Below are 25,094 nucleotides of genomic sequence, written 5' to 3'. Positions count from 1 at the left end.
TTAAATAACTTTCTGTTTCTAATTAGGCCCATTAAAGCTGCTATTGGAGAAAGGAAACAGACCTTTGAAGACTACTTAGAAGAACAAATTCGGTTGGAAGAGCAAGAACTGAAGCAAAAACAGCTGAAGGTCAGCGATTGTGCTCTTCTGATTAAATCATTCTAAGGCTTTAGAGATTTATCTATGATTTGCCTTAAAAATAACTTTGAGATGACTTGGATATACCAAAATTAATTCAAATATTATTCTTTTATTTTAGGAAGCAGAAGGACCATTGCCAATCAAAGCAAAACCAAAACAACCATTTTTAAAACGAGGAGAAGGTTTAGCCAGATTTACTAACGCTAAATCTAAGTTTCAAAAAGGGAAAGAAAGTAAACTAGTGACTAACCAGAGCACTTCCGAGGACCAGCCGCTGTTTAAAATGGATAGACAGCAACTCCAGCGGAAAACAGCTCTCATAAATAAAGAGCCGTGTGCAGACAACCCTATCCTTAAAAAGGACAGTAAAGCTAGAACCAAGAATGGTTCTGTCACCCTCAGTCAGAAGCCGAAAATGCTGAAGTGTAGTAACAGGAAAAGCCTTTCTCCGTCAGGATTGAAAATACAGACGGGGAAGAAATGTGATGGGCAGTTCAGAGACCAAATCAAATTTGAAAAAAAAGTCACATCTAATAATAAAGAAAATGTACCTGAGTGTCCAAAACCTTGCGATACTGGCTGCACAGGGTGGAATAAGACACAAGGTAAAGACAGACTTCCTCTTTCAACAGGGCCGGCCAGCCGCCTGGCTGCTAAGAGCCCTATAAGGGAGACCATGAGAGAGTCTGAATCTTCTCTTGACATTTCTCTTCAGAAAAAGTTAGAGACTTGGGAACGAGAAAAGGAAAAGGAAAATTTGGAATTAGATGAATTTTTGTTTTTAGAACAAGCTGCTGATGAAATATCATTTTCTAGTAATTCCTCATTTGTGCTGAAAATCTTAGAAAGGGATCAACAGATCTGCAAAGGTCACCGGATGTCTTCCACCCCTGTCAAAGCTGTGCCACAGAGGACAAACCCGGCAGATCCCGTTAGTCAGTGTAACCGCAGTGAGGATTTGGACCACACTGCACGTGAGAAGGAGAGTGAGTGTGAAGTCGCACCCAAACAACTTCATTCATTGTCCTCAGCTGATGAATTGAGGGAACAGCCTTGTAAAATCAGGAAAGCCGTCCAAAAGAGCACTTCTGAAAATCAAACTGAATGGAATGCACGTGATGATGAAGGTGTTCCGAACAGTGACAGTAGCACTGACTCTGAGGAACAGCTTGATGTTACCATAAAACCATTGACTGAGGATAGAGAAAGGGGCATCAGCAGCAGAGAGGATAGCCCACAAGTCTGTGATGGTAAGGGGCCTTTTAAGGACACCAGGACCCAAGAAGATAAAAGGAGAGATGTTGATCTGGATTTGTCTGATAAAGATTACAGTAGTGATGAGTCTATCATAGAAAGCATAAAACATAAAGTGTCTGAGCCCTCGAGATCCTCATCTCTAAGTATGAGTAAAATGGACTTTGATGATGAAAGAACTTGGACTGACCTTGAAGAGAATTTGTGTAATCATGATGTTGTTCTTGGGAATGAATCCACTTATGGGACGCCGCAGACATGCTGCCCTAATAATGAAATAGGTACCCTGGACAAAACAATAAAAAGGAAGATCGCACCAGTCAAGAGGGGAGAAGACTTGAGCAAGTCCAGGAGGAGCAGAAGTCCTCCTCCTCCATCGGAGCTGATGATGAAATTCTTTCCTTCTTTGAAACCAAAACCAAAGTCAGATTCACACTTGGGAAACGAACCCAAGTTAAACATGAGTCAAGACCAACCACCTGGTGAGTCAGAGCATTATAAAATATGTATCACAATGTTAGAAATTTAACATTTATCAGTATGCTGTCAGAATGCTTAAAATCCTGACTTTCCTTATTGCCCAATAGAAGTCAAATTAATGGGTGAGTTGTAAAAATTTGATTTATTTTATGGGTCTACATAAGGCTTTAAAACTAATTACTTTTTAATAAAGTGAGATAACATCAAAGCTTCTACATTTCCTTTCTTCCTCAGACCTGGTTCAAGTACCCCTTCCTAGAGGTACCAGTATTACCATTTCGTTTGTGTATTCTAAAGAGTCCATGCATATAAAAGCATATGTGTCAGTTTGTATATAATTACCTTTCTATACAAATGAAAAGATGCTTTTTGCATACTGTCCTGCACCTTGCTTATGATAAATTTTGAAGATTGTTCTAACGCATGTACACATCTACCTCATTCCATTTAACGGATGTGTAGTATTTCTGTTGATGTAACGGACTTTTTAAACTCACCCTGAAAGATTCCTTTCCATTATATTATTAACTAGCAGAGCTTAGGTGCTTTAAAATGGAAATTAAAATAGAAATTATAACGTTATTTTTCAAAAATTCTGATTTTAAAAGTAATTTTTTTTTTTACAAAGTTTGGAAGCTTAAAAAGCATAGGAGCAAAAATATTTACAACTTAACTACCCAAAAGTAACTGCTGTGCCATTTTGGGATATTTCATTCCAGTCATTTTTTCTATGTAGTTTTAATATGACAGAGTTGTGTAACTTACCTCATTTCTTTAGCCTTGTGGATCACATTTAGTTTCTAAAAAAGTATTAATTGATAAAAATGCTTGAAGGACAGAAGCACTGGCTATTTTACATTTTATTTTATTTTTTTATTTTTATTTGTTTTTTTGAGACGGAGTCTCGCTCTGTTGCCCAGGCTGGAGTGCAGTGGCGCAATCTCGGCTCACTGCAAGCTCCGCCCTCCAGGTTGACGCCATTCTCCTGCCTCAGCCTCTCCGAGTAGCTGGGACTACAGGCGCCCGCCACCACGCCCGGCTAATTTTTTTTATTTTTAGTAGAGACGGGGTTTCACCGTGATCTCGATCTCCTGACCTCGTGATCCGCCCGCCTCAGCCTCCCAAAGTGCTGGGATTACAAGCGTGAGCCACCGCACCCGGCCTTATTTTACATTTTAAATAGCAAATTTGATAAAGGGAAAACAATTTGCATTTATTTGATTAATAGTAGGGGGTAAACTTTGATTTTGGTGTTGATTAGCTCTTCAGATCACTTGTGGATTACTTATTCATGTTCTTAAGCTATTTATATATATTCGTCTTTGAAAAATTGATTTGAATGATTTCTTTTTATGTATCATGTTGATTCCTTATCAGGTCGATACTCTTTTGAGGTAGGTTAATTCTTTCATAAATTCCCACTGATTTCCTCAGGAAAGTTAGGTGTAATTTTTTTTCCTTTTCATGTTTGAAGCATTGTTTCTAATGCATTTTAATGGCACAGATGTTTGCCATGTTCTTGGCTCTTAGTGTTACTAGCTAGCTAGTGTTTTTGCTGCAGTAATGCCTTTTGTGAAGTTCAGTATTTATGGCCTATTTCATAGGTGACAATGCTCGATCCCAGGTTTTGAGAGAGAAAATTATTGAATTGGAAACAGAAATAGAAAAGTTTAAAGCTGAGAATGCATCTTTAGCTAAACTTCGCATTGAACGAGAAAGTGCCTTGGAAAAACTCAGGTACGTTTGGGTCTGTAAGTTGGGAAAAAATATGCAGTGACTCAGTTATACCTTTAAGACCATCTATAAACAGTCTGAAACAATTTAAATTTAAATCAGTCAAACAAATATAACTGAAAAGGAGGTGACATCTGTATCATATAAGTTTTTTTACTGAATAAAATGACCCAATGTAGTCAGTGATGTGTACAAAGGGGAACTTTCTTAGTGGAGAAATCATAAATTAAAATTTGAAAACAGTTTGGAGCTATGGTACCTTCAAGTGGTACTTTGGCTAGTTAGTGTATTGGTTTCTCTGGGCTGCTGTAACAAAGTACCACCAACTAGCTGGCTTTAAACAATAGAAATGTATTTTCTTGTGATTCTGGAGGCTGTAAGTCCAAAGTCCGGGCATCAGCAAGGCGGGCCATGCTGGCTTCTCCAGCTTCTGGTGGTTTCAGGCACACCTTGGTATTTCTTGGATTGCAGCTACATCACTCCAGTCCCTGCCTCTGTGGTCACATGGCCATCTTCCCTCTGTGTGTGTCTTCACATGGCATTCTCCTCTGTGTATGTTTGTCTTGGTGACTCTTTTAAGGATAGGGTCATATTGGATTAAGGGCCCACCCTACTCCAATATAACCTCATCTTAACTGGCATCTTAATTATATCTGCAAAGGCCCTATTTGCAATAAGGTCACATTCACAGGGATTGGGATTTCATCATATTGTTTTAGAGGACACAACTCCACCTACAGCAGTCATCTCCTACCCTAGGTCGTGATCTTACCTGACTTTATTGGTTAGCAAAACTTGAACTGAACTTACATGAGGCTATTTATATATATTATATTTATTATTTCTCCCTATATAACTTTTATGTAGACATATTTTTTAATCGTACTTGTGATTAGTACTAAGTTCTGTTGCAGAAACATACTAGTACTTTTTATTCCAGGTGTTGCTCTGGGTCTTGTTGGGGATATTATATGTCACATACACACCGTATTTCTTTGTTTTTTGGTATTTGTTATTTTAATGTTTGAGGAGAAATTCATACAACTGTAGTTCCCATGGCTGCCTGCTGCGGGATTGGATCTAGTGGATGGTAGCTGCTATGCAAATGCTGAAATTCACCAAATTTCCCAGCCTCTTTGTTCTTTAGCACTCCCCAGGATGCTGCAAGTCTTTCATTAGTGTCCAGAGTTCCGAAATGGTTGATTCTGACAGGTGCTGCTAGTTCAATAGCTGCTGTGGTGGAGGGACTGATTGTTGGAGCTTCCTACTCCACCATCTTCCTTGACATCTCTTCCGTATTTCTTTTCTAAAACCTGAAAAATAGGAATTCTAAAGCACACCTGGCCCATAAGTTCCAGATAAAGGTTTATAGACAGCTATTAATCTACTTAAAAAGGAAATTCAGTTACTATACTATAATCTGCAGTATGCTTAAAAATCAAATTCTGAAAATTTGTTATTTTTTTAATGGAAACATCTTTGTTTTTCTGCTGATACATACTGTAAATATATGCTTATCATAGTAGTGATGGGTAAAACGTGGAACTTATTCCAATCCCTTCTCCACCCAAGATCACTTTTTTTTTTTTTTTTTTTTGAGACAGAGTCTCGCTGTCACCCAGGCTGGAGTGCAGTGGCACGATCTCGGCTCACTGCAGGCTCCGACCCCCGGGGTTCACGCCATTCTCCTGCCTCAGCCTCCCGAGTAGCTGGAACTACAGGCACCCGCCACCTCGCCCGGCTAATTTTTTGTATTTTTAGTAGAGACGGGGTTTCACTGTGTTAGCCAGGATGGTCTCGATCTCCTGACCTCGTGATCCGCCCGTCTCGGCCTCCCAAAGTGCTGGGATTACAGGCGTGAGCCACTGCGCCCAGCCCCAAGATCACTTTTAAAATGTCTCTGCTTCATTATTTCAAAATGGACATCTTTTTCTTTTAAAGAACATTTAAGTCATAAGATAATGGCTGGGTTTTTTTGTTGTTGTTGTTTTTGTTTTTTTTAGCATTTTCCCTATTTCAGTTTTGCTTTGTTCTAAGCAAAATTCAGTACTCAAATTTAGACATTGTGTTATCCTTCCCAATTTACAAATGAGGAAACTGATGCACTGAGAAGCAAGTTTTTTAAGTTTACCTCCTTAGTCAGTGACAGAGAGCCTCAGTGCCAGCCTGGGCAGTGTGGTTCAGTAGAGCCCTGGGCTCTACTGTATGGGCTCTTTAATCTGCTTTTTATTTTATTTTTATTTTTTTGAGACAGGGTCTGGCTTTATCACCCAGACTGGAGTACAGTGGTACAATCTTGGCTCACTGCAACCTGTGCCTCCTGGGCTCAAACCATCCTCCACCTCAGCCTCCTGAGTAGTGGGGACTACAGGCATGCACCACCATGCCCAGCTAATTTTTGTATTTTTGGTAGATACGGGGTTTTGCCATGTTCCCCAGGCTGGTCTTGCACTCCTGGGCTCAAGTGATCCCCCTGCCTTGGCCTCCCAAAGTTCTGGGATTACAGGCATGAACTACGATGTCCAGCCTTGCTTTTTATTTTAACAACATAATAGACATCTTACCCTAGTCTTGTATCCTTGAAATGACTGTATTATATGAATGCTACTGTGACTAATCTGTTAATGGAAATTTAGGTTGTTTAGAATTTTCCACTATTATAAATTATTCTGCAAGGAATATCATCATATGTATGAGACACTTTTTATTTAAAAATCTACTTCCTTGTGATAAATTTTAAGAATGTCCATTGCCCCAGTCAGTATCTGAGGCTTCTTCTCACCCCTTTCCCCATCACTGGAGTTGAGCATTAGCAGTCTTTCAAATCTTGCCAACCTGATAATTATGCCATCTTTCACCTGCTAAAGTTTGCATTTCTTTAATTATTGATAAAGTTGAGCATGCTTTTGTATTTAGCGGTCATTTGTGTTTATTTTGTAACTTTCTTTGTGATCTTTGCTCATTTATCAGGATATTTAACTTTCTTAAATGTGCCACAAGTATTCCTCCCCCAGTGTTTGCTTTGACTGTATGATTGTGTGCACACGGTCGACATGTTGAATATTTAGTCAATGAGAATATCTTTTACCTTTTCTGTCTGCTCTGCCTCCAGTGAGGCAGGGAGAGACTTGTCCAGTCCCGAGGCTTTAAATGCTGTTATGCCTCAGATCCAGATCTCTCGCCCACATCTCCTATCCCACTGCCTCATTGTTCTCTCTACCTGGAGAGCTGATGAGTGTTTAATTTAGAGTGATCATTTAGAAAAAGTGAGCTCCTGACGTTCCCTCCTGAACTTACTCTTCTCTTCTTCTTCCCTGTCTCAGCACATGAGTCTGCTCTTCCATTTGCCCAGTGGAAAATCTTGGAGTCATGCTTGAGTCTTCTCTTGCTCTCTCAGTCCGTTTCTAACCCGACTGCTTCACTGCCTCAGAGCTGCCACTCTCCACCAGGGCCCTATTGGCTTTCTCTGGTAATTAAATTTGCTTCCTAGCAGGTCTCTCTGCCGCCCGTGTCCGTGCTCTTCACACACATCCAGAGCCAGCCTGAGTTTGGACAGTTCATCTGATCAATGCCTCCTTCCTTTTTTTTTTTTTTTTTTTTTTTGAGATGAAGTTTCACTCTTGTTGCCCAGGCTGGTGTGCAATGGTGCGATCTCGGCACACTGCAACCTCTACCTCCCAGGTGATTCTCCTGCCTCAGCCTCCCGAGTAGCTGGGATTACAGGCATTCGCCACCATGCCCGGCTAATTTTTTATTTTCAGTAAAGATGGGGTTTCTCCATGTTGGTCAGGCTGGTCTCGAACTCCTGACCTCAGGTCCAGCTCCTGACCTGATCTGCCCGCCTTGGCCTCCCAAAGTGCTGCGATTACAGGAGTGAGCCACCGTGCCTAACCTGTCTCCTCCTTTTTTGACACCACCTCCTGCTACCCATCCTTTGCTCACTCTGTTTTAGCCACACTGGCCTCCTGGCTGTTCTTAGAACACCTCAGACACATTCTTGCCTGAGGGCCTTGGCACTTGCTGCTCCTTCTGCCTGCGCTGCTGTGTGTGGACACCCTTGTGACTGGCTCTCTCATTTTCTTCGGGTTTCCTTCATGTTATTTCAGCAAGATAAGCCCTCACATACAACACAGTTTCACCCTCCCACTCTGATATTTTCTAAACTTCTTCCTTGCTTTATTTCTCTTTAATGCTTCTAATATTCCATGTACTTATTTATCTTCTTTATTATCGTCTGTCTTCCAATAGAGTGTAAGAAGCTACATGGGAATACAATTTTTTTTTTTTTTTTTTTTGAGACAGAGTCTCTCTGTGTCGCCCAGGCTGAAATACAGTGGTGCGATCACGGCTCATTACAACCTTGAATTCCTGGGTTCAAGCCTGCCTCAGCCTCCCAGTGTTGGGCTTACAGGCTTGAGCCACTGTGCCCAGCTAGAATGTTTGTTTTTTTCACTGTGGTTTCCCCACTACTTCGTAGAATGCCTGATTCATCGTAGGCACCCAGTGAATGCTTATTGGATGAATGCTTTAGTGAGTGGATTGGCTGTTACTTCAGGCCTATGGATTGAAGATGAATTCGCTAGGACTAGCAGTTACTAGTCTGTCAGCAGGTTCTGCACATCACTGCACCGAGATGGTCTCCTTAGGTGATAACATAGTTTGGTCATTTTAGGAAAGAAATTGCAGACTTCGAACAACAGAAAGCAAAAGAATTAGCTCGAATAGAAGAGCTTAAAAAGGAGGAGATGAGGAAGCTACAAAAGGAACGTAAAGTTTTTGAAAAGTATACTACAGCTGCAAGAAGTTGCCCAGATAAAAAGGAACGTGAAGAAATACAGGTATGCTAGTTCTTTATGTTATATTCATGTAAGTTAGTAAAGGTGACAGTCTTGTAAGAATCTCAGAGTTATTATGTCAAAGCAAAACTGTGTATCAATCCATTATTCATTCATTCAGCAAATAATCTGTCTGAGACAGTGTATCAGGAATATCTTTGGTAGTCTGACTTTTAAAGAGTAGAAGATATCAGTTCTTTTCTTACTAGTAAAGTCTTCCTAGAAAAGACCACAATAATGTCATGGATGAATTAACAAGCCCGGAGTTGGAAATTCACCAGCATAATGTTGTGTTAATCTTTTTGACCTACCACACACCAAATATTGTTAGTTCTGTTCATCTATCATAATTTACGTCCGTAAATAACCAGGTGTTTAATTCTAAAACTTATAAACTGATAGGCCAGATTATCAGTCTTGTTCATTTCATAGTTAGAGGTGGACATGCTAAAACTATAAACCTTCTAGAAAAAAGGTGAATTTATTTACGACATTGGCATATCTGAATATTACTAAGAGAAGACACAACTAACTATAAAAGAAAAAATGGATATATTGGACTTCATCAAAGTGAATACTTATCAAAAGAGAAATTTAAAATGGCTATCCATTGCTTCTAGCATAAAATGCACTTTCCACTGTCTGTATTTTAATTACTAGCATTTTTGAGTTCCATCCTTTGCTTTCTTCCTGTCTCATGTAGCCATCCTTGAGCAATCTCACCTGCACACCTACAGCCCAGCTTGAGTTACTGAATAGCATGGTGCTCAGGGTCTTTAATTCTCATTCTTTATTTTTGTGGGAAGAAATGTACCAGTATGTTTTGGTTAATGCTTAGTTTATTAAATCTAATATGTTAGATGTTGACAATATTAAAACTTTTATTTCAAAAGGTAATATAATTATATTATCATTCAAAAGTTACAAAAAGATGGGTGGTGAAATTCCTCCTTACCCTTGCCCCGGCCACCTATTCAGTTGTTTTTTGAAAATAATTTTTTATTATAGAAAGTTTCAAAAACACATAAAAGTAGCAAGAGCAGAATGAATTCCCATATTTTACCAGTGATCATTTCGTCTAATTTCCTCTCTCTCTCCTCTGTACTCTTTTTTTGCTTTTTAATCTGGAATTTAAAAAGTGAAATCCCAGACATCTCCTCATTTCACCTATAGATAGTCTAGTATGTTTCTCTGAGAAAGACACCTTTAAAAAATAAGACTATTGGCTGGGGGCGGTGGCTCACTCCTGTAATCCCAACACTTTGGGAAGCCAAGGCAGGCAGATGGCTTGAGGTTAGGAGTTCGAGACCAGCCTGGCCAACATGGCAAATCTCCATCTCTACGAAAAATACAAAAAAATTAGCTGGGTATGGTGGTGCGCCTGTAGTCCCAGGTACGTGGGAGGCTGAGGCAGGAGAACCACTTGAACCCGGGAGGAGGAGGTTGCAGTAAGCCAAGATCATGCTACTGCACTCCAGCCTGGGTGACACAGTGAGACTCCATCCACAGGGGGGAAAAATTATCATACCTTTGTCACACCTAACAAAATTTACAGTAATTCCTTAGTATCAACTAATACTTAGTCCATATTCAGATTTTCCAATTGTTTGGTATCTTTTTACAGTTGATTTGTTTGCATTCTAATTCACCTCTCGAGGCAGCCAGTGTTATCAATCTCATATCTTTCCAGAGAAATTCTTAGAAAGTACATATATATATTCATGCTGTTTTTTTAAACATTAATGATAGTCTACTGAAATCATTATGTATCTTAACAGAACATCTTTGTTCTTTGTTTTATTATTGTATAGAATTGTAATATGTGCCATAATTTACTCACTTAAGCACTACGTATTTCTGTTCTTTTTCTGTTTACAAGAACCCAAGAAGGGCTGTACTGAATAACTGCGCATATGTGACCTCTCACAATCATTCTCCCACTTATTCATTCAGCACATGGCTACTGAGTACCTGCTGTGTAGCAGGCATATACTGGCAATGCAGCAGTGAACAAAACAAATCAATCCTTGTTCTCATGTAGCTTATGTCCTGGAGTGTGTCTCTAGGATGGATTCCTACAAGTGAAATTTTGAGGTTAAAGGTATGTACATTGATACAAATTGCCAGATTATCCCTCCATAAACATCATGCCAAATTTTAGTTCAGTTTTATTTTTTATTTTTTGAGACACTCTGTGGCCCAGACTGGAGTGCAGGGGCTCAATTTCAGCTCACTGCAACCTCCATCTCCCAGGTTCAAGCGATTCTTCTGCCTCAGCCCCCCAAGTAGCTGGGATTATAGGTGCCCACCACCATGGCTGGCTAATTAATTTTTAGTTCTACTAGCAATTCTTAGAGTGTTTTTTGTTCTCTACTTGATAGGTAAGAGGTTAAAAATTGATTTTAAACTTAATTGAATTTCTTTTAAACAATATGAGTTATAGTTACAAATTTAGTATGGCTGTTTTTGGTGAATAAGACGTATACTTGAAACAGTAGTTATAACAAATTCTGCTATCAGAAAACTTCACTGAATTAAAAACCATAGCCTATTCTAAAATACATGATGGGTTTGTCATTTCATTTTTCTTTCTGGATCTCCTAGGATTAGAGATAACCTTGCTATGTTATGAAAATCTTACCAGATCCAAAGGGAAAAAATAAATAACCTCCTTAGACCACACAAGGTTATGAGATTGATTAATTTTTTTCCTTCTTCTCTTTCTCATAGCTCTGATCCTGACTACTTCTTCCAAGGTGATTCAAACCAGAGCAAACACACTTCTTTTTGTTGTTGTACTTTGTTAGATGAATAACGTGGGTTTTCTTTTCTTGCAACTTGATGCCTTTCCCTCACAAGATGTGTCCTCTGATTCTCAGGCTCTGCAGTCCAGGCTGCTAGCTCTTATCCCTGTGTGGCTATTTCCATTTAAATTAATTGGAGTAAATTGAAAATTCAGTTTCTCATTCCCATTAGCTACATTTCCAGGACTTAGTAGCCACTTGTGGCTTGCTGGTGGCTGCCACACTGCACCATGCAGGACTGGGCACATCCTCACTGCTGGCAGCTCTGGGCTGTGCCCATCAAGGTGCTTGTTGGGTGGCAAGGAGCTGGGCTGGTGAGTTGCCGTCCCTCTTCAGGAACTCATTCTTGAACTCTCACCTTTGTTCGTTTATATGATTTCTGGTGTTGATTGAAGTTTGGATCCTGCCTGTTCTTACTTGGTTATCATGTGTAACCCTAGGTATTCATTATTTCTTGCTGGTTTTGGTGTGCAGTTGCTTTTCTTCCTTACACTATTTGGCTTATTCATAGTTCCCTGTATTTACATTTCTTTCTACTTCTGTGCAAAAATATACTTTAAAAACAGATTTATACTTAATAGAAAACAAACCTATGTTTATTGATACTCTATTAAATCATCAAAAAATTAAGGAGAGGGCATATTTAACCTTCCTTTACATTACAGTTATGTTAAAAATATTAACTATTTTATTTTGAGTATTCATTCAGCAAATTTATTGAGAACCCCTTATGTACTAGACACTTGTAATCATTGAGGAATTGATGATGAGTTAGCAATTTCTGCCCTCCTGGAATTTACATTCATCATTACTGAGTCATAGCTTTTCACACGCTCAGGTTACTCTAATTATAAAATTTCCATTTTGATATTTAAGTGGTCCCAACTTGACCATTGGGGGAGCCCCTTTAAGTCCATGGCTCTCTTGCCATTTAGTGCTGCCCTTGGCGTTTTGAGAGCACTGCTTTCTGGAACAACGGGTTATTTAAGACTATTTGGTTTTGGCTTTCTTTCTTTATTTCCTTTCTTTCTTTTCTTTCTTGACGGAGTCTCATGCTGTCACCCAGGCTGGAGTGCAGTGGCGTGCCCCTCCCGGCTTCACGCCATTCTCCTGCCTCAGCCTCCCCAGTAGCTGGGACTACAGGCACCCACCACCACGCCTGGCTAATTTTTTTTTGTATTTTTAGTAGAGAAAGCGTTTCACCGTGTTAGCCAGGATAGTCTCGATCTCCTGACCTCGTGATCCGCCCGTCTTGGCCTCCCAAAGTGCTGGGATTACAGGCGTGAGCCACCACGCCCGGTCTTGGCTTTCTTTTTTAAACCTGCTCGGGGTCTGGCATCTACTTTGCTGCAAGGAGCCGGGCTCCTCCGGGGCTGCTCTGAGCGTAGAGCCCGTGGAGGTTGACAGAGCGGGCTGCGCCTTCGGCAGGTCTGGAGTCCCCTCGGCCTTCCCTGCCCTGGCTTCTGCGCTTTCTTCCCGTTTTCACGGCGCTGGCTCTCAGCCGTGCTCACCGGGACCTGGCAGCCGCCTCTGCCTCAGCCTCGCCCGCGGGACGTGGAGTCCCTGCAGGGTGTGGTGGTGCCGGGGGACCTCGAGCTTTCCCAGCCTTGCCTCTGAGGTTTCGCGCTGCGCTGGAAGTCTGCGCCCCAGCCGCGGATCCCACCCGCCAGCCAGGCCTGCTGGCTTCACCCCGCAGATCGTTTCCTCCTGCCCGTTTCCCCTCCCGGCTCCTCTCCCGTCTGTGTGGGTCTGGACCCTCACCAGTCCCCCAGCCTAGGGGCTCCCCTCTCTTCCTCTCACCCATCCCCAGGGTCTCCGCTGACTGGCTGCGGCCTCTCCCTCCCTCTGCACCCTGAGGGAGTGTCATCCTCCACCCAGCCCATCCCCGTGTCCCGCCCACAGAGCCCACCCTCCGCCTCCGCCTTCTGTCTCCACCGCGTGTTCTGCCCCCAGCCTTCCCGTCCTTACCGCCGGCTGGCATTTCTTTAAACAAAGCTCACTCAACCCCACAGCCCTATCTGTGTTTTCCTTTGCAGCAAAACTCCTTAAAAGCCTTGCCCATATTCACTGTGCCTGGATCTCCAAATCTCACCAGCTGTTTTCGCCACACGCCCTGCAGCGCGGCCTCCGGTCATTCTGTGGCACTGACACGGCTCCTGAGGAGCCCCTGTGCCCACCCCAACGGTGAACCCCCAGGCCTCATCGCGGCCGTCTGCCAGTGTCCATCCTGCTGCTGTCTTCCCCTGTGCTTGGGCCAGAGGCCTCGAATCATTCTCGAGGCTTCTCTTGCTCTTCCATTCCATGCTGTTCTGACAGAAAGTCCACTCAGATTCCAGTTGCCACCTCCGGGTTAATGACTTGCTGGCGGCTTGGCCTCCGCTCTCACCCCGTCCCTGTGGCGTCACTCCAGGTGACAACGGATCCCCTTTGCTCAGACACCTCCATATGCCTTTGCTTTCCTTCCTCCAAGAACCTCAGTTCCTATGTGACTGGGCCTCTTTTCCCCTTCCTGTCCCTGGCCAGTCCTCCTGCCATTTACCTGTCACATGCGCTGGTCCCTTGGAGTGCTGGCACTGTGCCAGGCACCCTCCTGTTGCTTCCCACACGCGCTGCCTCCCCCAGCTCTGTTCAGTGACACCCAGCACGTGTCATGCTGCCTCCCTACACAGCCCCGCCACCTTACCTGCCCTGGCCACTCTCCTGTCACCCCCTCACCTGCCCTGGCCACTCTCCCATCACCCTCCCACTGTCCCTGGCAGAGTGAGCCTCATGAGGTGGAGCTTTGTTCTTAGTATAATAAGGGCCTGTGACAGTGCCTGATAACAGATATTTTGTAAATATTAATTGCTCTTGAATTCTGAACCCATTTAGACTTGTATTTTACCATTTTCGTATTAAATCCATATTCCTACATGATAAAAGTGCTTACCAGAAATTTTTCATTTATTGGTCATAATCCATCTCACAAATGGGAAACCTGATGTTCATGGAGGTTGTGGACCTTACCTTGTTTTAAGCTTTCAAGTCAGAAACCTCGGATGTGAACCTTGATGTCACCCAATCCAAAGTCCACGCCCTCTGTGGTGGGGCCCAGATGTCCTCCCCATCCTCACCAGGCTGCTGTGTGGCTGCCGCAGGGGTTAGAGGTGCAGGGGCATGGGCTGGGCCGTGCCCGCTGCCTCACCACTGATGGGCTTCGGTGCCCTACTTCTTCCTCCACTGTAGGTCAGTCGTTATCACTTGCACCTGCACGTGATCTCGAATTGCTTCTAGACATTTCCAGTATATTCTTCCCTTATTTTAGTCTATCTAAAACAACTCATTTTTCTGGAAATTTATTTCTTCTCATGAATTTCAGATAGTTTTCAGGGCAGGTAGTTTTGACTTTGGAATCTTTTATTCTTTAGTTCTACTCTTCCTTCAATTATTCACGAGTTCCTATTGCATTTCTTCTTTTTGGGATCTCCCCCATGGATCCCTTTCAGTTAATAGCTCAGGTGAGATCTTTCTTACCTCTTGGCAGTTTTCTGCTGTCAGCTCCCACGTGCTGTCTGCCTTCCTTTCTCCTGGCCTCTGGAATTCGTTTTGCTGATGGTCTGCGGTGAGACTCTGATCCCCTCCTCCTGCTGCTGAAAACCACGACATTCGCCTTAGAATGTCGTCTGTTGACTAAGCCTTCCCTTTCTTGCTGGCTATTCTGTTTCATTGCTGGGTCTCTATTCTTCTATTATTTTAATTCTGGTAATGTAGTAATGCTTTTTTTTTTTTTTTTTTTTTTGAGAGACTTTAAAACAGCAAATAGCAGATTTACGGGAAGATTTGAAAAGAAAGGAAACCAAATGGTCAAGTACACACGGCCGTCTCAGAAGCCAGATAGAAATGTTAGTCAGAGAGAACACAGACCTCCGGGAAGAAATAAAAGTGATGGAAAGATTCCGACTGGATGCCTGGAAGAGAGCAGAAGCCATAGAGAACAGCCTCAAGGTGGAGAAGAAGGACAAGCTCTCGGTAGGCAGGGAGGCGGGTCGGTTGTGTCAGGCCAGGGGGAGCTTCAATATCAGCATTCAAATTCAGAGTCAGAAAGTTGAATGGGGGCTGCCAGGGGCTGGGGGGCAGTGGGGAGTGACAATGTGGACAGTTTCCATCTTGTAAGATGAAGAGTGTCCTGGAGCTGGATGGAGGGCGATGGTTGCACTACACCGCAGATATCCTTGATGCCACTGAAGTGTGCACCTCAACATGCTGAAGACGGTGAATTTTATGTGATATCTGTTTTACCACAACTAAAAAGATTTTTCAAGCATTGCTATAAATGGGTACTTTGCAGACTCATTTCTCTAATTCCTATGGAGGAGGTTTGCCACAGTAGGCAGATCATCTCTGTTAAAACAGACCAGGGGAGATTTTGGCCGAGAGTCGCACACATATGACACTTTTTAATCAAGTAATTGGTCTTTCATTCATCTCTGTGAACAACCAGGGTATGCCAGGCACTGCATTAGGTGCTTGGGGTACAGCAATAAACAGACAAAATTCCTTGCCCTTATGAAGCTTACATTCCAGTGGTGGAAGAAAGACTGTAATAAGCCAAATAATAAAACGTATGGTGTGTGAGATGGTAATGAGACCTTCGGAGAAGCAGGGCTGTGGAGTGGCGTTGCCGTCTGGGTGGGACAGCCTGGGAAGCGCATGTGAGGAGTGGCCTGGGTGGCTGCCTGAGCCTACAGAGGAGCCCCAGGCTGCAGCAGCGCCTGAGTGGGCCTGAGACGGGGCAATCAGAGTAGTAGGCGAGGAGCGGTGGGCCAGCCCTTGGGGTGGGATGGGACAGTGGGCGGTGGATGGGATTCGTAACAGATGGCAGCATGCACATGGGCATTTTTTGAGTGAGTGGGAGTCTGGAGGGCTCTGAATGAAGGGTGGCCGGGCCTCTTATTTTAGCTCTGACTGCTGTAGACCAGGAACAGGTGGAAGGGAGCATGGGCAACACCAGGAATGCGGTAGGGCTGGGGGAGACTGGGTGGCAGTGGCAGGTGGAGAGAAGCAGACTGTGTTTGTTGTTGAGCTGTGTGTGTGGTTGGTGGTGACAGCAAGGAAGGAGTCAGGAATGGCCTCAACTGTGCTTAGTTTTGTGTTTTGGTCTCATGAAGGTCCCACTGACTAGGAGCAACCGCAAGAAGGGAGCACATGGCCACCAGGAACTCAGGCTTGGACAGGGGAATTTGAAATGCCTACGAGACACACGGGAGATCCGACTAGGCAGTTGCACACAGCAGCACAGGCTCCGGTTGGGGACACACACCTGGGGTCGTCCTAATGTGTGATACAGCACCTGGCAGGGAGAGGCCAGCAGGGCTATGATAGGCAGGGAGGAGCAGATGAGCAGCTAGAGAGCAGGAGGCCAGGAGTCCATGTGGTGTCCTGAGAGCAAGTGAAGAAAAGGCTGCAAGGAGGAGAGTGGCCACCTGTGTCAGGTGTGGCAGTGACTCAGGAGGACGGAAACCGGCCATGGGGTTTACCAGGGAGAAGGAACTGTGGGCCTTGAGAAGGACTGTTTCTCTGGAGTGTTGAAGAGGAAAGCCTGATCGGCTGGAAGCGGGTAACAGCTTTGTTGAGTAGTTTTGCAGTAAATTAAGGACATGAGGGTAGTGGCCATAGGGGAATTTTTTTTTTTTTTAAGATGGTAAAATTAACAGATGTTTGTGTATTGGTTGGACTGATTCAGTGGAGAGGAAAATATTGACAAAGGAGGAAGTGGAAGAATTGCAGAAGCACCATACTTGGTGAAGTGAGAGGAGCTGGGTCCAGGCAGTGAGTGGAGGGCAGGCTGTGGCCAGGCGATGGCCTTTGTGCCCAGAGGCGGGACGTGCAGGCACAGCCCAGGCTCCTGTGAGGGTGGAGGCGGCAGGAGGGGAGGAGATGCAGAAAGCCAGAGGTCATCTCTGTGAACAAAAGCAGAGGCTGGGGGAATAGAGTGATTCGTGGCTGTACCTGGGCCAACCTGGGTCAGAGACTGAAAATTTAAAATGAGAATTGCACATATTTTTTTCTTATTCAGCTTGTGGTCATCCAAGTGAATGCCACCAAGTGAGCAGAGGGAGGGAAGCTGACAGTGTGTGTGACAAGAGTGCCTGCTACATAGCATACTTTAGCTGCATGAGGACAGTGTGGGCCCGGAGGCTTTCAGGACATGGCAAGCACTGGGGGTTGAGGACCCGCAGGGCCATGTCAGCTGTGAGCGTGGTCGGGGTGGGGAATTAACAGGATGAGCTGCAAAGACAGGAGAGTAGTGAGGAAGTAGCATTCTTCTCCCTGCCGCTCCTACCTTTTTAGTATGAAAGCTTCCCAAAGTAGAGAATAGGTGAAAGAATAGTACAATTAACACCTGGATACCCACTTGGATTCAACCACTAGGAACATTTTGCCATAGTTGTGTCTATGTTTCACTGAACCATTTGAAGGTACTTGTAGGAATCATGGCAATTCACCCCTAAATGCTTTAGCATTTTATTAAATTGCATTAACTTCTGAAGAGACCAGGCTGATTGCTTTGTAGAATGCCCTACCTTCTGGATCTTTGTAAGTAGAATGCTTTGAAATTAATAATTTTGTGGTTATTGATAATTGCAGATGTTGATAGTATTGATAATGACAAGTTCTAGGGTTGACCATTGGGGTGTGGAGCTGAGGTAGGATACCAAGAAGGACGGCACTGGAAGCATCATCTCTTGGCAGGGATGGACATGACGGGGGCTGGGGCAAGTAGTATTGGGGCTTGATTTGGCCAGAAATGGAGGTGGGGTGCAGAGAGGACTCACCCCACCTCATCCTCATGGGGAGTGCTCAGTGGTGGTCTCAGGGAGAGCTGGGCTCAGCTGGACTGTCCCAGTGGGTGTGGGGAGCACCCAGGAGAGGCTTTGTCCTTGAACACCATGAGCTGAAGGGCCTGTGTGCTCCTTGTCTGCTCTGTAATGGTCAGAGGAGATGGTTCAGGTTACCTTGCCTACTGTGTCCTGACTTGAATGAATGTTTGTCAAAAGGAGCACGCGCGTGTATGTGTATGTGTGTGCACGCGCGCGTGTATGTGTGTGTGTGTGCACGCGCGCAGTGATTCCTAGATAAGCTTGTTTGCTTTGGCCTATTGTATAAATGAAAACAATATGAATAAACAAAACCCACAGCATTCTTAGTGCTAGCTGAGTTTTATTAGTTTCACTTAGTGTATTAATAGTCAGACTAACTCATTTTAAATAAAAAATTATCTCTTATACTATAGAACACATCTGTTCGATTTCAAAACAGTCAGATTTCTTCAGGAACCCAGGTAGAAAAATACAAGAAAAATTATCTTCCAATGCAAGGTAAGAGGCTGCATGATCTTTTTATAAAACATTTCAGAATGTAAGGAATAAACAATTTATACCCAACTTAAGAAATAAAACATTGTAAATGTAATTGAAGCTCCTGTGCATCATCTTATTCCCCCAGTTAATTTCTACCCTGATAATGGTCCATGCTTTGGTTTTAAATTCTTTTACCATGTTGCGTTCATAAATTGATACACTGGTCGAGCATCCCAAATCTGAAACTTTTTGAGGGCAAGCGTGATGCTCAAAGGAAACATTCATCGGAGCATTTTGAATGTGGATTAGGGATGCTCAACCAATAAGTATTTGCAAATATTCCAAAACTTGAAAAAAAAATGGAGATCTGCAATACTATTCCTAAGCATTTCTGATAAGGGACACTCACCCTGTAGTATTGTTTCATATTCTGTGCGTCCTTCTGCAATTTGTTTTTTTCTCTCAATACTGTGACTTACCGATCTTAACACATAAAAACTCCAGTTGATTGATTTTAATAGCTATGTAGATTGCATTATATACTTCCGCAGTTCAGCATTCCTGTTGATGGGCAATTAGGTTTGCATGATAATGAGTAGGGCTACAGAGCGTGTCTTGATCCTGTGGCTTCTCTAGGATATATATGAAGAGTAAGATGCCAGGCCATGTCAGCGGGAGGTTTTCCCTTTGCTTTGCAACATGGTTGTACCAGTTTTTTTTACTGTCAGCAGAGTATGCTTTTCATACTTGCAAACACTTAATCTGGCCAGACTTTAAAATTTTGGCCAGTTGATGTAAAATGGTGGTTGATTCTGTACGCTGGTAAGGCCCTGTGAGCATGTTTTCTTACATTTAGTCAGCATTTGAGGTTCCTCTTTTGTGAACTGCCTGCTCATTTCCTTTGTCCATTTAAAATTTTGGGGGTGTGTGTGTGTTTCTCCTTATAAAGTTAATTATTCTGCATAGTAATCCTTTGTCAGTTACAAGCACTGCTAATATTTTCTCCCAATCTGGGTTTAGCTTTTCAGTTTGTGTTTTTTTTAATGTATGTTTTTCCTTGGAATGTCGAATTTACTAGTCTTTTAAAATAGTTTTTGGTTTTCATGACTTTAATTCTTCTCAATCCTCAGGCCACAAGTACACCGTTTTCTTCTATGCGCTTTTGCATTCACATCTTGAGTTTTTAATCTGGAATTTAAAAAAATTATTTTTGTGAAATAAATTTAGAAAAGATATATGCAGTTTGACAATTACAAAGCAAATACTTGGGTTACCACCACCTACGTAAAGACATAGATGAGTGGCAGCCCAAAACTGCCCTCTGTGGAGCCCGTGGCTTTTCTTTATGGCACTCTCATTTTCTCATGCTCTGCTTTACTGCACCCCACACAGACTGTGGTTTTTACAAACGGAAGACTTGTAGCAACTCTGCACTGAGCAAGTCTGTTGGTGCCATTTTTCCAACAGCATGTGCTCACTTTGGTAGTACACATTAGCAGTCCCCAACCTTGTTGGCATCAGGGACCAATTTTGTGGAAGACAGTTTTTCCATGGACTGGGGTAAGGGGGATGGCTTTGGGATGATTCAACACATTAAATTTATTGTGCACTTTAATTCTAATATTATTACATTGTAATGTATAATGAAATAATTATACAACTCACCATAATGTAGAATCAGGGGGAGCCCTGAGCTTGTTTTCCTGCAATTAGATAGTCCCATCCGGGGGTGATGGGAGACAGCAACAGATCATCAGGCATTAGATTCTCATAGGGAGCGTGCAACCTAGATCCCTCGCATATGCAGTTCACAAAAGGGTTCTTGCTCCTATGAGAATGTAATGCCGCTGCTGATCTGACAGGAGGCAGAGCTCAGGTGGTAATGCGAGTGATGGGGAGCTGCTGTAAATACAGATGAAGCTTTGCTGGCTCGCCCACCCGCTGCTCATCTCCTGCTGTGTGGCCCAGTTCCTACAGGCCACAGACCAGTATACCGTGGGGTTTGGGGCCCCCAGTATAAGTGGTATACTTATAATCTACATAACTTGCAAATCAGTATCTTCTTGTAGTTCATGGCTTGTCTTTTTGCTCTTTATAGTGTCTTTTGATGAACCTAAATTCTTAAAGTAGTTCAATTTCAGTTTTTCCCTTTGGGCAGTGCTTCTTAACTCTTTCCCTATCTTGGGGTCATAAACATCCCTCCCCTAGTATCTACCCAGCTATTCCAGCACTGTATATTCCCTAGCTTCCTCTGTCCCCACTTTCCTGTTGTAGGTATTTCGTAAGGTGGGTTCACACAGTTCTCTAGACAGTGTGCTTGCACCTGGAGCCCATCTATGCCCATGGTCACCTCTCGTTATCCTGCCCAGTTGGTAGATACTTTGGGGGTTCAAGTTAATGTTAGTTCATAATCAGCCTGGGAAGAATTAAACTTGATACATAGTGGGTTTGAATCCTGGTTCTGCCTTTTATTAGTTGACAACCTTGGCAGGTTATTTAACCACTTGGCCTTGGTTTTCTTGCCATAAAATGGGAATAATATTCTAGTCTTTTCTCTAGAGGTGGTTATGAGAAATGATGTCACACAGCTTTAGTTATAGTTTAGTCTGCACACATAACCTGTGGAGGTGAAGCATGACATTCTTGTGTCATCCCAAACAGAGCACCCCTGCTATCCCCAGAGCCTTGTCTGCCATCTGCCCCTTTGCTCAAGCCCATACCCCTGCGTACTCCCAGTACTTTTTCTGTTATCCTTCACCATCCGCTCCCAGTAGCCCCTAGACTGATCCCTCTGATGTTATTTTCTGGATCTATTAGTTACATTGAATCATATGAAATTGCTGATGTGTGGCAGTTTGGGACCTATAAATCAGTGATTTCCCATGGTGTAATGGAACCATTCCTGTCTCACAGGCACAGCACAGCCGCCTCACACGCCCGGCAGCTTGTTGGCTGACCACCAGCCTCCGCTCTCCTCCTTCAGGCCATTCTCCCGTCACATCCAGCTCCGTTACACTTTTTAACATGTAGGTCAGATTCTGGCACTTGCTCGAGACCCTTCCAAGTTCAGTGTTTACAATATGATCCATTGGCACATAGGATGAAAATACTGGCACTTCAGTGTATTTTTAGAGATTCACCTCACTTTGTTGTTGGTGGGGGTGTGTTTATTTTGTAATGGATATGTTGCTGGTACAGTATGTGATTGTTGTGCTGGTCATATTACGAAAAGTTTATACCATAGCCACAAGGGCATTTATGTTTTAACTAAATACCCAGTTATTTGGTGAAGCCAAATTCCACAGGTCTTAGATGCCTCTTTTATCTGCACCTTATACCTTGTGATTGTCTCTGAAATACATTTGGGTCTGTCTGTCAGGCTGTTTGATCACCTGTCTCTTCCCCAGGATTGTAAACTCTGAGACAAGATACTGTCTTTCTTGGACATCTAGGACTTAAGTACCTGTGTCCAGAGAACTACAAATTAGTAAAGAAAAATATTAAGACATCCTTAACTAATGGATAAAGGACAGCAGTTCACAGGATATGAACTAAGGAAATGTTTGATCATACTAATAAAATTTTCAATTAAATATTAAATCTAACTCTTGACAATTTTATTCTAATAGGCAATCCACCTCGAAGATCCAAGTCTGCACCTCCTCGTGATTTAGGCAATTTGGATAAGGGACAAGTAAATCTCTATTTTTATATATTCAAACATACATTACTTAGGCTTGAAATCAATTTGTTAATAGACTTAAGTTTCTAAACCATGTGTAAAAGAGTTTTTACTTAACATTATGAATGTTATATTTTGTAAACAGTAGTCCTAGAACCCTGTATCAGAATCTGGCTTTGGAAGTAAGAGTAGGTTTTAGCTGCTTGAAATGTCTTGTGCTTACAGGCTGCCTCTCCCAGGGAGCCACTTGAACCACTGAACTTCCCAGATCCTGAATATAAAGAGGAGGAAGACCAAGACATACAGGGAGAAATCAGTCATCCTGATGGAAAGGTTAAAAAATGTTTTTAAAATAATGAATTCTATAAAAAAATAAACATGGGTTAAAATAGCTGAAACACACAGAATCTAAAATAAGGGCTCTTTGGACAACATGCCTTTAGTTGCCATTTCTCGTTCAGAGATCAGCAAAAGGCGGCATACGATCTCTGTATGATCTTTGTTCTTACTCCAAAGCCTTTGTGATCCTTGGCACTTCTTAAAAGCTTCAGTTCATTCTAGGTCTTCCTTTCTTGCAGCCTTTCTTATACTGATCCTGAGTCAGGGGCCTCTCTCCTCATCTCCAGCCAGTGCAGTTTTATTCTTATGCTTAGGAAAATTTCTTAGTGGGAAAACTGCCTGGGGGTTCCAGCTGAAGGGAATGAGGAAGAAAGGGATATATACAGGTTAGAGGTGATGAGGGAATTTTTTCCCTTAGGTTTATGGAAAATTTACTTTTCAAATACCTAATCTGGTCCATTTCTATTGAAATTATAGGGTTAGAGTTCACTGCTATCCTTGAGGAATGAAAGAAGGACAAAGAACAACAGTCAAAGTAGTAGTTAGACTTTCCTGTACAACGTCTACTTTAGGGTAACAAATTGTTGATAAGGGAAGGTTTTCTTTTTTAGGTAAATTCCAGCTAATACATGGAAAAGGAATGAGAAAATTAGAAAATCACGAGTTGGCTACTCCTGATGAAATAAAGGATCTTTTGAGGGAATGTTTTACATTTTATTACAAAAAATTTCAAAGTAGGCAGTTGGGAGGAGAATTAGGCATATTTTGGTCAGCAGAAAATCTTTCTTAGGTGATAATCTTGTGTTGTTTTTTTTAGGTGGAAAAGGTTTATAAGAATGGGTGCCGTGTTATACTGTTTCCCAATGGAACTCGGAAGGAAATGAGTGCAGATGGGAAGACCATCACTGTCACTTTCTTTAATGGTGATGTGAAGCAGGTCATGCCAGACCAGAGAGTGGTATGTTTCCAGAGGTGTTCTCCTCCATAGTTTAACCATCTCTGGAGAAAAGGCAGACTGACTGTGTGTCTTTACAGATCTACTACTACGCAGCTGCCCAGACCACTCACACGACATACCCGGAGGGACTGGAAGTCTTACATTTCTCAAGTGGACAAATAGGTACAAACTTGCTCCACCCTCTCATTAAATTCTTCCCTTCCTTCAAAAAATATTTATTGTAACTTTTTAAACAGAAAAACATTACCCAGATGGAAGAAAAGAGATCACGTTTCCTGACCAGACTGTTAAAAACTTATTTCCTGATGGACAAGAAGAAAGCATTTTCCCAGATGGTACAATTGTCAGAGTACAACGGTATGACACCATTATGTTCACAGAAAAACCACTCAGTGTGACACCTGTTCATCTGTGCACCTAGCCTTGCGTTTCTGATGATATGCGACACCCATATTAGGGGGTTCAGTTTGAATGAATGTCCCACAGGCATGTCAAGCAGTCAACTTGATGTGAATTACTTTTCACATTCTGTCTTTTCGTTCCATTCTTTCAAAACAGATTTGAAGTCTGATCATGCCCCTTCCCAGGAGTAACTCTCTTCCCCACCTGATACAAAGCAAACAGTCAGATGATTTTTAAAAGAAGGGTCCATTTTAATATAACAACCAAGAGGAAGAACACAAGTTAAAAAAAGTTCCTAAGCATTTTGTGGTGAAAATATGATTAAAACAATGCTAATCTGATAATTGGAACTATCACTATGAAGCAGAAACACTGTAGAAAGTTACAGTTGTACAGGGATAAGAACCAAGGGATGTCTCCAGAAGTAGCTGCCAGAATCAAAAGGCTACTTTTCAATAGTTTTTCTGTTGTCTATTTTCTTTTTTTTTTTTTTTAAGAAATTCTATTTTAAATTTTACAGTGATGGCAACAAACTCATAGAGTTTAATAACGGCCAAAGAGAACTACATACTGCCCAATTCAAGAGACGGGAATACCCAGATGGCACTGTTAAAACCGTATATGCAAACGGTCATCAAGAAACGAAGTACAGATCCGGTCGGATAAGAGTTAAGGACAAAGAGGGTAATGTGCTAATGGACACGGAGCTGTGACGATCCTTATGTGATCATGAAGTAACAGTAACTGATTTTTCTTGTTAAAAAATGTACATTTACTGTGGATTCTGTTTAATTTATTGTGTATGTGTGGGGAAAAGATTGGATTCTAAAATAAAAGTTTACCCTGTGGCATCTTCATTTTTATATTCTTTGAAATGCAATGATAGCTCTCATTTATAATTCACTACCCTGTCTGTCTTTCAACAGACTAAGGAAAGCATTTTTACTCTTTCTTTAGAAATTGTTTACAGGTTTTTACAGTAAGTGGGTGTGTTTATTGGTTAGAAATGGCTATAAAAACCAAGAAGTACAGGAAGTACATCACCTAGATGTCCCACAGACACATCAGCCATAGAGCACTGGACTTGTACAGAAAGTGTACTCAAGGAGTAAACACGTGTCTCTG

The 25,094-nt window shown here is 42.5% G+C and overlaps 1 protein-coding gene across 11 annotated transcripts in view; it reads left to right on the top strand.

Annotated features, from left to right (window-relative positions):
* The window catches only part of CENPJ (centromere protein J), a 48,682-nt gene extending 23,862 nt beyond the window's left edge, over nucleotides 1-24,820 (top strand). For 10 of the 11 annotated variants that reach the window (XM_063618829.1, XM_055243995.2, XM_063618832.1 and 7 more), the window contains 12 exons: nucleotides 27-129; nucleotides 260-1,877; nucleotides 3,480-3,612; nucleotides 8,282-8,447; nucleotides 15,032-15,256; nucleotides 18,522-18,606; nucleotides 22,218-22,282; nucleotides 22,496-22,603; nucleotides 23,427-23,567; nucleotides 23,645-23,729; nucleotides 23,804-23,924; nucleotides 24,490-24,820. In XM_063618829.1, the coding sequence (XP_063474899.1) occupies nucleotides 27-129; nucleotides 260-1,877; nucleotides 3,480-3,612; nucleotides 8,282-8,447; nucleotides 15,032-15,256; nucleotides 18,522-18,606; nucleotides 22,218-22,282; nucleotides 22,496-22,603; nucleotides 23,427-23,567; nucleotides 23,645-23,729; nucleotides 23,804-23,924; nucleotides 24,490-24,682 (3,043 nt within the window). In that variant the 3' untranslated portion in view covers nucleotides 24,683-24,820. Of the gene's footprint in view, nucleotides 1-26; nucleotides 130-259; nucleotides 1,878-3,479; nucleotides 3,613-8,281; nucleotides 8,448-15,031; nucleotides 15,257-18,521; nucleotides 18,607-21,501; nucleotides 21,615-22,217; nucleotides 22,283-22,495; nucleotides 22,604-23,426; nucleotides 23,568-23,644; nucleotides 23,730-23,803; nucleotides 23,925-24,489 lie in introns of those variants that run through there. The other variant, XR_010115936.1, reaches the window with a different exon arrangement.
* Nucleotides 24,821-25,094: the final 274 nt, after the last annotated feature.

This window comes from Symphalangus syndactylus, chromosome 15, assembly GCF_028878055.3.
Source record: "Symphalangus syndactylus isolate Jambi chromosome 15, NHGRI_mSymSyn1-v2.1_pri, whole genome shotgun sequence".
Lineage (NCBI taxonomy): Eukaryota > Metazoa > Chordata > Mammalia > Primates > Hylobatidae > Symphalangus > Symphalangus syndactylus.
This window is presented reverse-complemented; position numbering and strand designations above follow the sequence as displayed.